The 14,646-nt window shown below is 43.6% G+C and overlaps 1 protein-coding gene across 5 annotated transcripts in view; it reads right to left on the bottom strand.

Moving 5' to 3' along the window:
- marchf1 (E3 ubiquitin-protein ligase MARCHF1) overlaps positions 1–14,646 on the bottom strand; it is a 647,227-nt gene that overhangs the window by 154,248 nt on the left and 478,333 nt on the right. For 4 of the 5 annotated variants that reach the window (XM_043698895.2, XM_087976603.1, XM_043698912.2 and 1 more), the window contains one exon: positions 11,275–11,325. In XM_043698895.2, the coding sequence (XP_043554830.2) occupies positions 11,275–11,325 (51 nt within the window). The other variant, XM_043698930.2, reaches the window with a different exon arrangement.

Below are 14,646 nucleotides of genomic sequence, written 5' to 3'. Positions count from 1 at the left end.
ATCCTTGCTTCCTGCACCAGTTCCCCAACCACACGTTCAAGTCCATTATCTCCCAGTTTCTGGCCTCACCAGCCCAAGGAACTGGAAGCAAACCGGACATAACCACCTTGAACGTCCTGCTTTTCAGCCTTCTTCCTAGTTCTCCAAAGTCCCGCTGTAGGATGTTCCTCCTCTATTTCCCGACATCATTTGTGCCGACATGTACCACCACCTCTGGCTCTTCACCATCGTCCTTGAGGATTTCCTGCACTCTGTCGGTGATGTCTTTCACCCTGGCACCAGGAAGGCAACACAGCATCCTTAAATCCCGTCTCCTGCCACAAAAACCCCGGTCAGTTCCTCTCACTATGGAGTCCCCTATTACCACGTCTCTGTGTGATGTCCGACTCTTCCGCTCTGCCTCTGCGCCAACTTTTGATTGACAGACCTGGCCGCCTTGCGAACTGGCAGTGTCATCAGTCTCTACTGTTTCCAAAAGCTTCAACTTGTTCCTGACAGGTACTTCTCCCGGGGTCTCTTGCACCTGTCTCCTCTCTGCCTTCCAGATCGTCTGCTCTCTTCTGTTCTCTTCTGGTATGGTCGGTGTAATAACCTCACTGAAGGTCTTGTCCAGAAAGATCTCGTTCTCTCGGATGAGCCTAAGGTCCTCGAGTTCTTTCATCAGCGCTGCAATATGCTCTGTCAGTAGCTGAACGTGCACACACTTTCCACACTTATACGAGCCAGACACACCAGAGTCGTTGACCTCCCACATCAAGCACGTAGCGCACTGAACCCAATAGTCAGAGGGAAACTGAGAAACAAATTTGTAAGGAGATCTCAGCTATCTGTAAGAATAATAGGGTATTATGGTAGGGGATTTTAACTTTCCAAACATCGACTGGGACTGCCATAGTGTTAAGGGTTTAGATGGAGAGGAATTTGTTAAGTGTGTACAAGAAAATTTTCTGATTCAGTATGTGGATGTACCTACTAGAGAAGGTGCAAAACTTGACCTACTCTTGGGAAATAAGGCAGGGCAGGTGACTGAGGTGTCAGTGGGGGAGCACTTTGGGGCCAGTGACCATAATTCTACTAGATTTAAAATAGTGATGGAAAAGGATAGACCAGATCTAAAAGTTGAAGTTGTAAATTGGAGAAAGGCCAATTTTGACGGTATTAGTCAAGAACTTTCAAAAGCTGATTGGGGACAGATGTTCGCAGGTAAAGAGACGGCTGGAAAATGGGAAGCCTTCAGAAATGAGATAACAAGAGTCCAGAGAAAGTATATTCCTGTCAGGACGAAAGGGAAGGCTGGTAGGTAAAGGGAATGCTGGATGACTAAAGAAATTGAGGATGTGGTAAGAAAAAGAAGGAAGCATATGTCAGGTATAGACAGGATAGATTGGGTGAATCCTTAGAAGAGTATAAAAGCAGTAGGAGTATACTTAAGAGGGAAATCAGGAGGACAAAAAGGGAATTGAGATAGCTTTGGCAAATAGGATTAATGAGAATGCAAAGGGTTTTTACAAATATATTAAGTACAAAAGGGTAACTGGGGAGAGAATAGGGCCCCTCAAAGATCAGCAAGGTGGCCTTTGTGTGGAGCCACAGAAAATGGGGGAGATACTAAACGAGTATTTTGCATCAGTGTTTACTGTGGAAAAGGGCATGGAAGATCTAGATGTAGGGAAATAGATGGTGACATCTTGAATAATGTCCATATTACAGAGGAGGAAGTGCCGGATGTCTTGGAATGCATGAAGGTGGATAAATCTCCAGGACCTGAGCAGGAAGTGATTGCTGGGCCTCTTGCTGAGACATTTGTATCATCGATAGTCACAGGTGAGGTGCCAAAAGACTGGAGGTTGGCTAACGTGGTGCCACTGTTTAAGAAGGGTGGTAAGAACAAGCCAGGGAACTATAGACCAGTCAGCCTGACATCGGTGGTGGGCAAGTTGTTGGAGGGAATCCTGAGGGACAGGATGTACATGTATTTGGAAAGGCAAGGACTGATTGGGGATGGTCAACATGGCCTTGCGTGTGGTAAAAAAAAGTCTCACAAATTTGATTGAGTTTTTTGAAGAAGTAACAAAGAAGATTGATGAGGGCAGATGTGATCTATACAGACTTCAATAAGGCGTTCGACAAGTTTCCCCATGGGAGACTGGTTAGCAAGGTTAGATCTCATGGAATTCAGGGAGAACTAGCCATTTGGATACAGAACTGGCTCAAAGGTAGAAGACAGAGGGTGGTGGTGGAAGGTTGTTTTTCAGACTGGAGGTCTGTGACCAGTGGAGTGCCACAAGGATCAGTGCTGGGTCCACTACTTTTCATCATTGATATAAATGATTTGGATGTAGCATAAGAGGTAGAGTGAGTAAGTTTGCTGATGACACCAAAATTGGAAGTGTAGTGGACAGTGAAGAAGGTTACCTCAGAGTACAACGGGATCTTGATCAGATGGGCCAAAGAGCTGAGAAATGGCAGATGGAGTTTAATTTGGATACATGCGAGGTGCTGCATTTTGGGAAAGCAAATCTTACCTGGACCTATACACTTAATGGTAAGGTCCTCAGGCGTGTTGCTGAACAAAGAGACCTTGGAGTGCGGGCTCACAGCTCCTTGAAAGTGGAGTCTCAGGTAGTTAGGATAGGTATGCTTTCCTTTATTGGTCAGAGTATTGAGTATAGGAGTTGGGAGGATATGTTGCAGCTATACAGGACATTGGTTAGGCCACTGTTGGAATATTGCGTGCAATTCTGGTCTCCTTCCTATCGGAAAGATGTTGTGAAACTTGAAAGGGTTCAGAAAGGATTTACAAGGATATTGCCAGGGTTGGAGGATCTGAGCTACAGGGAGAGGCTGAATAGGCTGGGGCTGTTTTCTCTGGAGCATTGGAGGTGGAGGGGTGACTTTTTTTAAGATTACATACAGTGTGGAAACAGGCCCAACAAGTCCACACCGACCCTCCGAAGAGCAATCCACCCAGACCCATTTACCCCTTCACCTAACACTACAGGCAATTTAGCATGGCCAATTCACCTGACCTGCACATGTCTAGACTGTGGGAAGAAACCGGAGGACCCGGAGGAAACCCACGCAGACACGAGGAGAATGTGCAAACTCCACACAGACAGTTGTCCAAGGCGGGAATTGAATCCGGGTCTCTGGTGCTGTGAGGCAGCAGTGCTAACCACCGTACAATTGCAACATTTAAAGGCATTTGGATGTCTATATGAATAGGAAGGGTTTGGACGGATATGGGCCAGGTGCTGACAGGTGGAACTAGATTGGGGTGGGGTATCTGGTCGGCATGGACGGGTTGGACCGAAGGGTCTGTTTCCGTGCTATACATCTCTCTGACTCTATGACTGGCAGGTGGAATTTAACTCTGAAAAGTGTGACATGAAGGGGTAATTTGATAAGGAAGTAGTCAATTAACAGCACGACACTCGGAAGTTCTGTGGAACAAAGGGACCTTGGCAGGTTTATCGATAAATCTCTGAAGGTGGAAGGGCACATTAATAGGCTGGTGAAAAAGACATATGGAACATTTACCTTTGTCAATCAAGGCATAGTTTACAAAAGCAGGCATGTCATCTTGGACTTATATAGGACATTGGTGTGACCACAGCTAGACTACTGTGTGCCGTTCTGGTCACTACTTTACAGGAAGGATATGATTGGACTGGAGGGGGCAATTCACCAGGATGTTGCCGGAGATGGAAAATTTAAGTTATGAGGAAAGGTTGGACAGAGTAGGTCAGTGTTCCCCTCAGTTGAAGGGTCAGCCATGAGGGGTCACAGGTTCAAGATGAAGGCCAGGCGGCTTAGGAGGGGTGTGAGGAAAAACCTTTTTACCCAGAGGGTGGTGATGGCCTGGGAGAATAGAAGATGTGAGTTGTCTCACATCCTTTAAAAAGCCCCTGGATAAGCACATGGCATATCAAGGCTATGGGCCAAGTGCTTGCAAATATTGATTAGGTTGATAGTCAGGTGTACCTCAAATGTTAGTGCAGACTCAATGGGTCGAAGGGCCTCTTCTGTGTTGTATGATTCTATGGTTCCAGTGTCCCTTTGACCTAGAAGGCCTAGGTTCAAGTCCCACTAGCTTCAGAGTTGTGGCTTGATCAGGTTGGTCATAGCTCAATGGAGGAGTCATGCTGAACTTGAGGCATTGACTCTGTTACTCACTCTATGGATGCTGCCAGAGTTGATGAACTTCGCTAGCATACTGTGTTTGTTTCAGATTTCCAGCGTACCCAGTAGTTTGTCTTTATACTGAGATTTGCCTGAGATATACTAAGGGCGATGGTGGTATAGTGGTGAACATAGCTGCCTTCCAAGCAGTTGATCTGGGCTTGATTCCTGGCCATCGCCATGTTGTGATTTCTAAACCAAATTTTAAAGGAAAGACACTGAGAAAAAATTGAGAAAATGAAAGATTCATTCTATCACAGAATGAAACAATCAGATTGCTCCTTGCTTTTCATGGCATTGGTTTCTGTGAATTGCAGTGTGGAACTGGGCAGCATACTTCAGAAGCGTTTCCCCCCCCCCCCGCCACTGCTTCCCCTTTCTTATTTAGGGTGGCACAGTGTCTCAGTGGTTAGCACTGCTGGCTCACAGCCCCAGGGTCCTGGGTTTGACTCTGTGTGGAGTTTGCACATTTTCCCTGTGTCTGCATGGGTTTCCTCCCACAATCCAAAGCTGTGCAGGTCAGGTGAATGGGCCAGGCTAAGTTGCCCATAGTGTTAGGTGCATCAGTCAGGGGTAAATGTAGGGTAGGGGAATGGGTCAGAGTGGGTTACTCTTCAGAGGGTCAGCGTGAACTAGTTAGGCCGAAGGACCTGTTTCCATACTGCAGGGAATCTAATCTAATAATGGGCTGTTCAACTTCTTCAAATTCACATTTAAAATTCACGCTCTCTGGCCACTAGACAAGCTTCCAACAGAGCTTAACTGCACTTTCGTCGAAAGGGCATACATTCCTCATTCCCTTCTCCCAGAAAGTACTTTGAAAATTTTAAACTGTCCCGAGAAGCACTCATGCAGAGATGATCGCAGGGATGCAATTTTTAAGTTGCATCTGCACTGTGTTGTGTCCACTGACATTTGAAAATCCAGGCCATAGAACCATTACAGAATGATCAAGGCCATGCTGGCACTCTGTATATCTCAGGGTTTCCCAATTTGAGTTACTAGCCCCAGTGTGGTCATGAGATCAGAGTTTGGGGTTTGTAAGCTCAGGCTACTTTTGAAAGTCACAAAGTCCTTTAAATTCTTGTTATTTTTGTTGGTGAGGGTGCCTTAATGGACTGCTATCTGAGAATTAGTCTGCTGCTTGAAGCCTATGAACAGTTTAGCTTCTTTAAAAAAAAAACAGGTCAGTCCTGACTCTTCATCAGCTACCCCTCACAATGAAGATGAGGTTAAGAAGGCAAAAATGGGGTAGGAAGGAGAGGGAGACAATGGGTGAACGAGGGTGAGATGAAGGAAGCAGAAGGGGTGGATTAAAGAATGGTTGAGATGGGGGTGAGGGCAGGACTTGGTGAATTTGAACTATGAGAACAATGAGGATACGTTCAACTCCTTTACAACTGTATTTCCCCACCCCACCCCCACTCTATTTCCCCGCCCAACTCTACCCCTCTCCAAATTTTTACCTCAGGGTTACACAATGTTTGAGGCATTAAAATGGGGTTACACTCAGAGAATGTTTGGAAACACTGCTGTCAAATAATCCAGTATGATCCATTCCCCTGCTCTGTCCCTGCAGTCCTGCCAGTTCACTTCCCTTAAATTCTGACAAAGTTTTCCTTCAAAATTATTGACGACCTCTGTTTGTACCCCTTGTTTCCTCTCATTTATTTTCTTCCCGCGCAGACCTCCTACGCAGCAACTTCTGAAACTGCAGGTCAATGCTCAGAACATTGTTGGCTTGGGACCAGGTTGGGCAGGCCCTTGGAGAGGCCTTACAGGTTCGAGGGAGCGTCCCTTCCATCCTGCCCTTGGGAGAAAATACCATGTCAGTACTGCTTACTAGACAATCAATTTCTTCTTCACACCCCATTTGTAACACTTATTCAAAATGACAAATCTGTTCTATACCCTCTCACAGATCTTTCCTTTTGTTCTTCTTGACTCCTCCCCTTCCACTGGATTAAAAACTCTTAGTCATCAAAACTGAAGAGAATAAGAAATGTATGGGTTAACTTTGCCTCTCTTCACCGATGCCACCTGGAGTTTCTACTTCTTTCAGTTCTTGGCTTTTGACGTTCACTGAGCTTCTACAATTAACTAAAAGGAACATCTTTCCTTTTTCTACCTTACCCAAACCGGTTTCATGCACAGAAAGCATCAAGAAGTCCTAATTTAGAGAAAATTCTTTTGTTTACATTTTATTCATGAACCCTTGTTGGATTTAATATGGCTACAATTACAGAGTGTACTTTCCAGAAACTTCCTTCTGGCAAAAGCTAACTTCCTATTTCCCTGGAACGTAACACCTTTGCATTGTGTAGACATTCTGGAGAAGCCCACATAAGGAAACCACAGATATTGTGTTTTCCCAGCCAGGTTTGGTGTGAAGGAGAATCACTAAAACCAATTTTACCTGAAATTACACCAAACAGCGCACGCAGGAATCACCTACAAAACACAATGGTTTTGACCAAATTCATCAAAAACAGACATTGCTGGAGAAACTCAGCAGGTCTGGCAGCATCTGTGAAGAGAAAGCAGAGTCCAAAAGAGAAAGCAGAGTCCAATCACTCTTCAGTACTGAAGCAGGGACACTGGACACAGAATGTTAACTCTCTCTCCACAGACGCTGACAGACCTGAGTGTTTTAGAATTTTACCAGCTGCAGTTCTTTGGTTTATTTTAGTGCTCCAGAACAATCTGGGTTACACGAATCCCCGACAAGTGAATTTTGAATACCGTTAATGAGATAGCTTTGAATGCTTTTCTCAGTTGGCTTTTATTATAAGGATGCAAGAAGGTAAAATAGCTCCAGGGTAAGCTATGGTGAACTAACTTTGGTCTACAAGAGTTAAATTGTCTGTGTAATCTCCTACATCCGAGCTCCTCCAAAAAGGAACTCTGCCAGATGAGCTAACTGCGAGCCTTCACTGCACACTGACTTGTTGGGAGTCCATTTCGCATGAATAAATGCCAGTACCTTTGTGTGTGCACGTCCTTATGTATATATGCGTATGTTGTGAGAACCATCCTGCCAAGTTTCAAACACATTCATAAACCCAACTTTGTGTTGTCTAGAAAAAAAAATTTACAAACAAGGAACAAGGGTAGGCCACTTAGTACTTCAAGACTGCTGTATCATTCAAAAATGTTACGACTCATCTGATTTTAACCTGAACTCTAGATTGCTGCGTATCCCTGAAAATCTCTCATTCCCTTGGTAATCAAGAATCTACCCATCTCTGCCTTACAAATATTTACAAAGACTCTGCTTTCATTGCTTTTTAAGGAAGGAAAGTCCAGACTCTCATCCTCACAGAAATCTTTTTTTCCTCATCTCTGTCTTCAATGGGCACTCTCCACATTCACCCAGTCAAACACCCTCAAGACTTGAAGCCCACAAATAGGGTTTGGGGAAAAACACACCACCACTGATTTCAAAAGGAAAATGGAATAAAGGAATAAAAATTAAAAATCACCTCGAGTCATAGGGTCAGAGATGTACAGCATGGAAACAGATCCTTCGGTCCAACTTGTTCATGGTGACCAGATATCCCAACCCAATGTAGTCCCACCTGCCAGCACCCGGCCCATATCCCACCAAACCCTTCCTATTTGTTCTTTTATGTGCAGTGCAGTTGAACAGTGAAATACCTCAGTTCACCTCTCCCTCTTGTATGTGACACTGTTATAACGTTTTACTTCTCTGTCAGACCTCTTCACAAAACGTTTTTACTCCACGGCAAATGACCTTTTCCATCATAATCTTCCGGTTAAAATCCCTCAGTCCTGAAACTACATTGTTAAATGCATGCCAATCGCACTCAAGACCGATTCTAACCATCGTCTCTTGACTTTCCATGGCTCCTCAACCACTGAATCACTGATCATCACCCTGCGGGTTCCTAATGACCACAAACTGTTCTGACCCAGCAACATAAATACTGTGGCTGCAAGAGCAGGTCAAAGGTTAGGACATCTGTGGTGAATAACCTATCTCCTTTCTTCTGAATGTCTAAGCATTATCTCCAAGGCAGAAGTCCCAAGTGGGATGGAATATTCTCCACTTGCATGGATGGGTAGAGATCCAAAAACATTCAAGAAGCTCACAGGCCTACAGCAGCCTACTAGACTGGAACCCTATCGACTAGCTTCAAAATTCACTCCCTCTACCACTCTCACACAGTTACTGTGGCATGCACCATCTAAAGTGAGCACTGCCGCAACTCACTTATGATCCTCCCGAACACACAACCTCTACTTCTTAGAAGGAGAAAGGTAGCAGATACACAGAAACACCAGCATCAGCAAATTTCCCCCTAACCACACACAATCCTGACTTGGAACTATATCGCCCTTCCTCCAGTACCACTCGGTCAAAATTCTGAAACTTCCATCTTAATGGTGTTATGAGTATACCTTTCTTGGCAGGACCCTGAACAGTGTCAAGAGTGTAGTGCTGGAAAAGCACAGCAGGTCAGGTAGCATCCAAGGAGCAGGAGAATCGACGTTTCGAGCAGAAGCCCCTCATCAGGAAAGGCACTGATGTCCAGAGAGATCTTGGGGTTCAAGTCCATAGCTCTCTGAAAGTGGCCATGCAAGTACACAGGATGGTAAAGAGGTCGTTTCCCTGGGATGCTTGCCTTTATTAGTCAGGGAATTCAGCACAAGAGTCACGTTTATAAGATTTTGGTTCGGCCACACTTACAACATTGCATTCAATTCTGGTCGCCACGTTACAAGAAGGATATGGAGGCTTTGGAGAGGTTGCAGCAGAGGTTTATCAGGAAGCTGCCTGGATTAGCGGTTATGAGGAGAGGCTAGCAAAACTTGGGTTGTTTTCTCTGGAGTGGCAGAGGCGGAGGGGAGACGTCTATATAATTACGAGATGCATAGATAGGATTGATAGTCAGAATCTTTTTCCCCCAAAGTTGAAACGTCTAACACTCGCAGACATGCAATTAAGGTGAGGGAGGAAATTCAAAGGAGATGCGAGGGGCAAGTTTTTGCTTTTGCACAGTGTGGTAGGAATCTGGAATGTGCGGCCAGGTATGGTGGTGGAGGCAGGTACAATAGGGGCATTTAAGGGACTTTTAGATAAGCACATGAAAATGCAAGGAATAGACAGGTATGGACCAAGGGCAGGCAGAAGGGATTAGTTTAACGTTCGGTACAACACGATTCCCTGTGCTGTACTGTCTATGTTCCACTGTAGGTAGTTCAAAGAAGGTGCACTGGGATGATCCCTGGTATGAAAGGATTGTCTCATGAACAAAGGTTAAAAAGGTTGGTACTCACTGCAGTAAAGTAAAATGAGAGGTGATCTCATTGAAACATAGAGGATTCTTAAAGGGCTTGACAGGGAAAATACTGAGAGGGTCCCAGGTTCAATTCCAGCCTCAGGCAACTATCTGTGTGGAGTTTGCACATTCTCCCCGTGTCTGTGTGGGTTTCCTCTGGGTGCTCTCGTTTCCTCCCACAGTCCAAATATATGCAGGTCAGGTCAATTGGCCATGCTAAATTGCCCATAGTGTTAGGTGCATCATTCAGAAGGAAATGGGTCTGGGTGGGTTACTCTTCTGAGGGTTGGTGTGGACATGTTGGGCCGAAGGGGCTGTTTCCACACTGTAGAGAATCTAATCTAATCCTATTTATGAAATCCCAAATCCCATTGAGCTTTGCTGACACCTCAGCAAGTCTTGCCACCTTCAAAGATCAATGCACATGAACCTCAAGGTACCTTTAGCCCTTTGTACTCATTACAACTGTACTATTGAATTTACATTTTGTCTCTATCTTTTTGTATTTAACTTCATCTACACTTGTTAGTGGATTTGTATAATCTGTACCTGCCTTGCTCTAGTCAATTGGTATCACCCTAACTCTTTACTGTACTTCTGAGTTTTCTATATGCGACAGATTATGGCAGATGATTTTGTATTCTAACATTCAAGTCAATAATATGCATCATGAAAAGCAATGATGATAACACTAACACAATGCCACACCACTGTCTGTAATTTTCCAGGTTGAAAAATAACCATTATTGCAACTTACTGTTTTTTGTTCCTCTGTCAATTTTGCCTTATCTAAACTCACACTGACTCCGCTATTCTATGAGACTCTATTTTGTTCATTAGCTCTCAAAGTGGCTTCCTATTTGGTGATGTGCTGAGGGCATGGATTCCATTGTCTTCCTGCCCTTTTGTATGCCCTCTTGATGTCCACTGTTGAAACTTTCACATGCCTATCATTGCCTGGATTCCAAGAGCCATGATGGCAATGTGAATCAGAGCCTCTCTCCTAGGCAGCTGTTTGCCAAATTGTACTTGGCAGCTTTGCTCCTGCAATGCAAGGGAGGAAACAAATGCATAATAGTTCAGGTGCTGAGTGCCCATTCAGAATGTACCATCCACAAGGCGGGTTGCAACTCAACAAGCCTCCTTCCCAGCATCTTCAAACACACCGACTCTACCACTAGAAGGAGAACGGCATCAGACACATGGGGGGAGGAGGAGTGGGGAAAGAGAGGAGGCTTGAGCAATGCTGCAGGTCCCTTACACACAAGCATCAGGTGGTTGTGGAGTATAAGATCATTAGACACAGACTTTATAGCAAAAGTTTACAGTGTGATGCAACTGAAATGATATATTGAAAAAGACCTGGATTGTTTGTTAAGTCTCTTATCTCTTAGAATGACCATGTTGGTTTCAGTTCTTTACACATGTAAATCCCAGAAATTTATTTTAAAAGTTACATTCTCAAGTGAACTTTAACAATAGGTTCCTCATGAGAGTTCTCCGGTTGTTATTACACACTATATTCTGTCATGGGGAGGTTTGAGGGGCAAATTTGACAGATATATGGCAATCTTTCTACAGCATTAGGTTTTACAAAATCATACCAGCTATTCCGTTTTACGGATGACCATTCTCTGGAAAGCCATGCTCCTTCATGCCAACTACAATTCTGTTCGTTTTTTCAAAGGATAGCGTACGAATGGACTCAAAAATGTCCTCAGCTTGTGACGTCAACCAACACGATATTAGAAAAGTCAGATATCCTCATCAAGTACAAAGAATATGTTACCTTTGATATGTTACTTGATCGGCTTGTTGAGCGTCTCGGAGACTTGTCATTCTGCAAAATAAATATATTGTATCATTCACAATGTCAAATACATCGATTTATCTGGTTAGAATATTGGTATAATATGAAAAAAAAGCACCCAGTTTTAGTTAAGGTATCACTTTATGTCATCATCATGCAATGTTAATGGCTCAGTTATCTCTCAAATTTGGTTTCTCTATTTTTAAGACGGAGTACTCTCAGATGCTTCAGCCAACCCCTTAAATACAGTCAGAGATGTACAGCACGGAAACAGACCCTTCAGTCCAACCCGTCCATGCCGGCCAGATATCCCAACCCAATCTAGTCCCACCTGCCATGAATTCTTCTGCTTTTGCCTTTCTTCTGGACCATTCCAGAATGTGCATAATCGTTACCAAAAGGTCTTACCATCCATGACCTGATGTCAGGAGATCGCCGAAAGTTTGACATGCCATTGATAATTTTTTCCCTCTCTCCGAGGTTAGGAGACTTTACGTGCCACCGACCAATCTCTGTGCATTATTGTGCTCATTAGCAGACCTCACATTGTTCTGCTGCCTTATTTTTTTTGACAGTTGTTTTACATATTTACACTTCATCCTCTCGGAGTATTCAAGATCATCATTTACCTTTTTCAACCTCTAACTTGACACCTTCAATATTGACAGCTGCTATTATCAAATCCAAGTAGTCAGAGCAATGAGTACCTGATCCTTGGGGATGGTAACTTGCTTTTGAATGAAATTAGACTGCCCTCACCTCCCGGTCTATTCTGTACCCTACTGGTGGCTGCTTCCTCAAGTTTTTTCTCTCATGGATGCCAACCCCCTTATCCCCCCAACCCCTGACTTATGTTTAAGCTGTTACCCCTCCCATCTACTGAAGAAAATATGAACTGCCACCAAGATCCAGAAATTGTAACACCCTATCGTCTGCCTTGTCACTGATGCCTTCAGCACCACAGTTGCAGCACTATCACCTTACTCTCCCCAACCAACCCACTGTCGCCCTTCAAATCCAACTTGAAGTATTAAAGTAGTATATCACCTCTCTTTATGTGACCAAATTACTCAAAGTTTCAAGTTATCATGGACAGAGAAGGCAATCAAAAATTCCTGTTCTCAGTCACAAAATGCTTCCTCCAACCTTTTCAACAGCTACCATTTTCTATCCCCATTAGTGGTCAGAAGCTCATGAAATTCTTAGTTCCCAATTTCCAAAATCAAGATCATCTCATTTACCATGCTTCCTCAATTCTGATTCTCAACTCAGCCCCCTCCCCTTTCTATTGAAGTTAAAAATCACACAACACCATGTTAAAGTCCAACAGGTTTAATTAGAAACACACTAGCTTTCAGAGCATTGCTCCTTCATCAGGTGGTTGTCCACAATCACCTGATGAAGGAGCGTCGCTCCGAAAGCTAGTGTGTTCCAATTAAACCTGTTGGACTATAACCTGGTGTTGTGTGATTTTTAACTTTGTACAGCCCAGTCCAACACCGGCATCTCCAAATCATGACTTTCTATTGAAGGCTGTTTATCTTGCTTGCAAATCCTGAAACCACATTCTTTTCTTTGACCTATGATTGGTCCCTTCTCAACTCCTCAATCCCCCTAACATTTCAAGCAACTTCTTCATCTCTGATCAGCCACTTAATCGCTAATCAACCCATTCACTTGCCATTCTAACGCACACATCTCTTTCTCAAGATCTCTGTACCTCCAGTCTCGGTTCAAAGTGTTCCGAGAACTCCAACACTGCAGCCAGTTACAAACTTCCTGAAACATAATCGCAAGCTCAGGACAACTACAATTTCTCAAGTTTATCTGTTAGAGATTGTGGATCTTTTGTTTTTAATTCATGAGAATAATGTACCATGTTCTATAAAAGATGTGTTCCCTCTTTCAAAAGTCTTGCTCCCTAAGTAATGATTTTACACTTATCCATAGCCGTTGGCTATTCACCAAATTAATTAAGAATACTGCATGTTTATGTTTCGAGCTACACTGTTTTCCCTTAGCCATGCTGCTCCCTGATTTGGGGTTACCCACATACGTTGAAAATATTGCTAACATTCCATCATCCAGACCATTCTGTGGGAATGAAGCATATCTTCAATGCAGGTATAAAACAGTCAATGAAGTATCAGCTATGCAAAATTAATGGAATGGAACTGAGGCAGGGTGTATAATGGATTGCTTATTCATCACCAGGTGCTTTGTAACCCCAGCAAAACTAAGTTGTACCCTCGATAGCCTATAAATATCTTTATGATTTGAATTTGAATTTCATTCTTATTAGCATTCCTTCTATACATAAACATCAGAAGCTCATGAAATTCTTTGTTTCCATCTTCCAAAACCAAAATAATCTCAGTTACCACGTTTCCTCAATTCTCATTCTCAACTCAGCCCCCTCCCCTTTCTGGGAGACAGTGAGGTCTGCAGATGCTGGAGATCAGAGTTGAGTGTGTGTTGCTGGAAAAGCGCAGCAGGTCAGGCAGCATCTGAGGAGCAGTAAGCCTGATGAAGGGCTCCGGCCGAAACGTCGATTTTCCTGCTCCTCGGATGCTGCCTGACCTGCTGTGTTTTTCCGGGAACACACTCCCTCCCTGTTCTATTGATGATTGTTTATCTTGCTTGCAGATCCTGAAACCACATTCTTTTCTTTGACCTATGATTGGTCACTTCTCATTTCTCATCAGCAATACTTAAAGAATTATGCATTGGTCCCAGCCAGGACCAGATTTTCCAACTCTCTCAAATTGTCCACTACTCATTTAGAATTTGGTGAGCAGTTCTTCTGGATACTCCTGCTAACTACATAGGAGAGAAAGGAACTTAGCACCTGGACACCTTGGACTGAAAAGGGAAGAAACAAATCAGATCCACTGGCAGACAAATGGTTAAATCTGGCTGATAAACAGGCAAGGACCAAGACACTCCCCAACTAACCTCAAAATAACACCATCACTATTTGCAACAGGCCCCTTACCCAGCACACAACCTCTACCAATCTGACATTGAACACAAAATACATTGACACTGTAGGTCTCAGAGGTCTCTTGAAATCGTACAAGACTGGAAATGATTATAATGACAAACTTTAGTGTGTAAGATCAATCTTTGAATTGATATATGAACAGACTCCATGTCTGTACTGATTGGACTTTAAAGGCTTAAACAAATCCAAGTTGCAGACGTTCTCAGTTTTGTACTGTGAAAGGTTTATCATTCACATGCATGTAAAAGTTCCCACAGCACTACTTTCAATAAGAGTAAGCACATTCTTCCTGGTCACCTGATCAATAATTATTTCTCAAATCAACATAATTCAGACTTTGGCCATTA

Source organism: Chiloscyllium plagiosum, unplaced genomic scaffold (genome assembly GCF_037043375.1).
Source record: "Chiloscyllium plagiosum isolate Xiang-an unplaced genomic scaffold, Cpla_swu_hap1 HiC_scaffold_1, whole genome shotgun sequence".
Classification (NCBI taxonomy): Eukaryota; Metazoa; Chordata; class Chondrichthyes; order Orectolobiformes; family Hemiscylliidae; genus Chiloscyllium; species Chiloscyllium plagiosum.
Note: the sequence above shows the minus strand (reverse complement) of the source record. Positions and strands in the feature narration are given on the sequence as shown.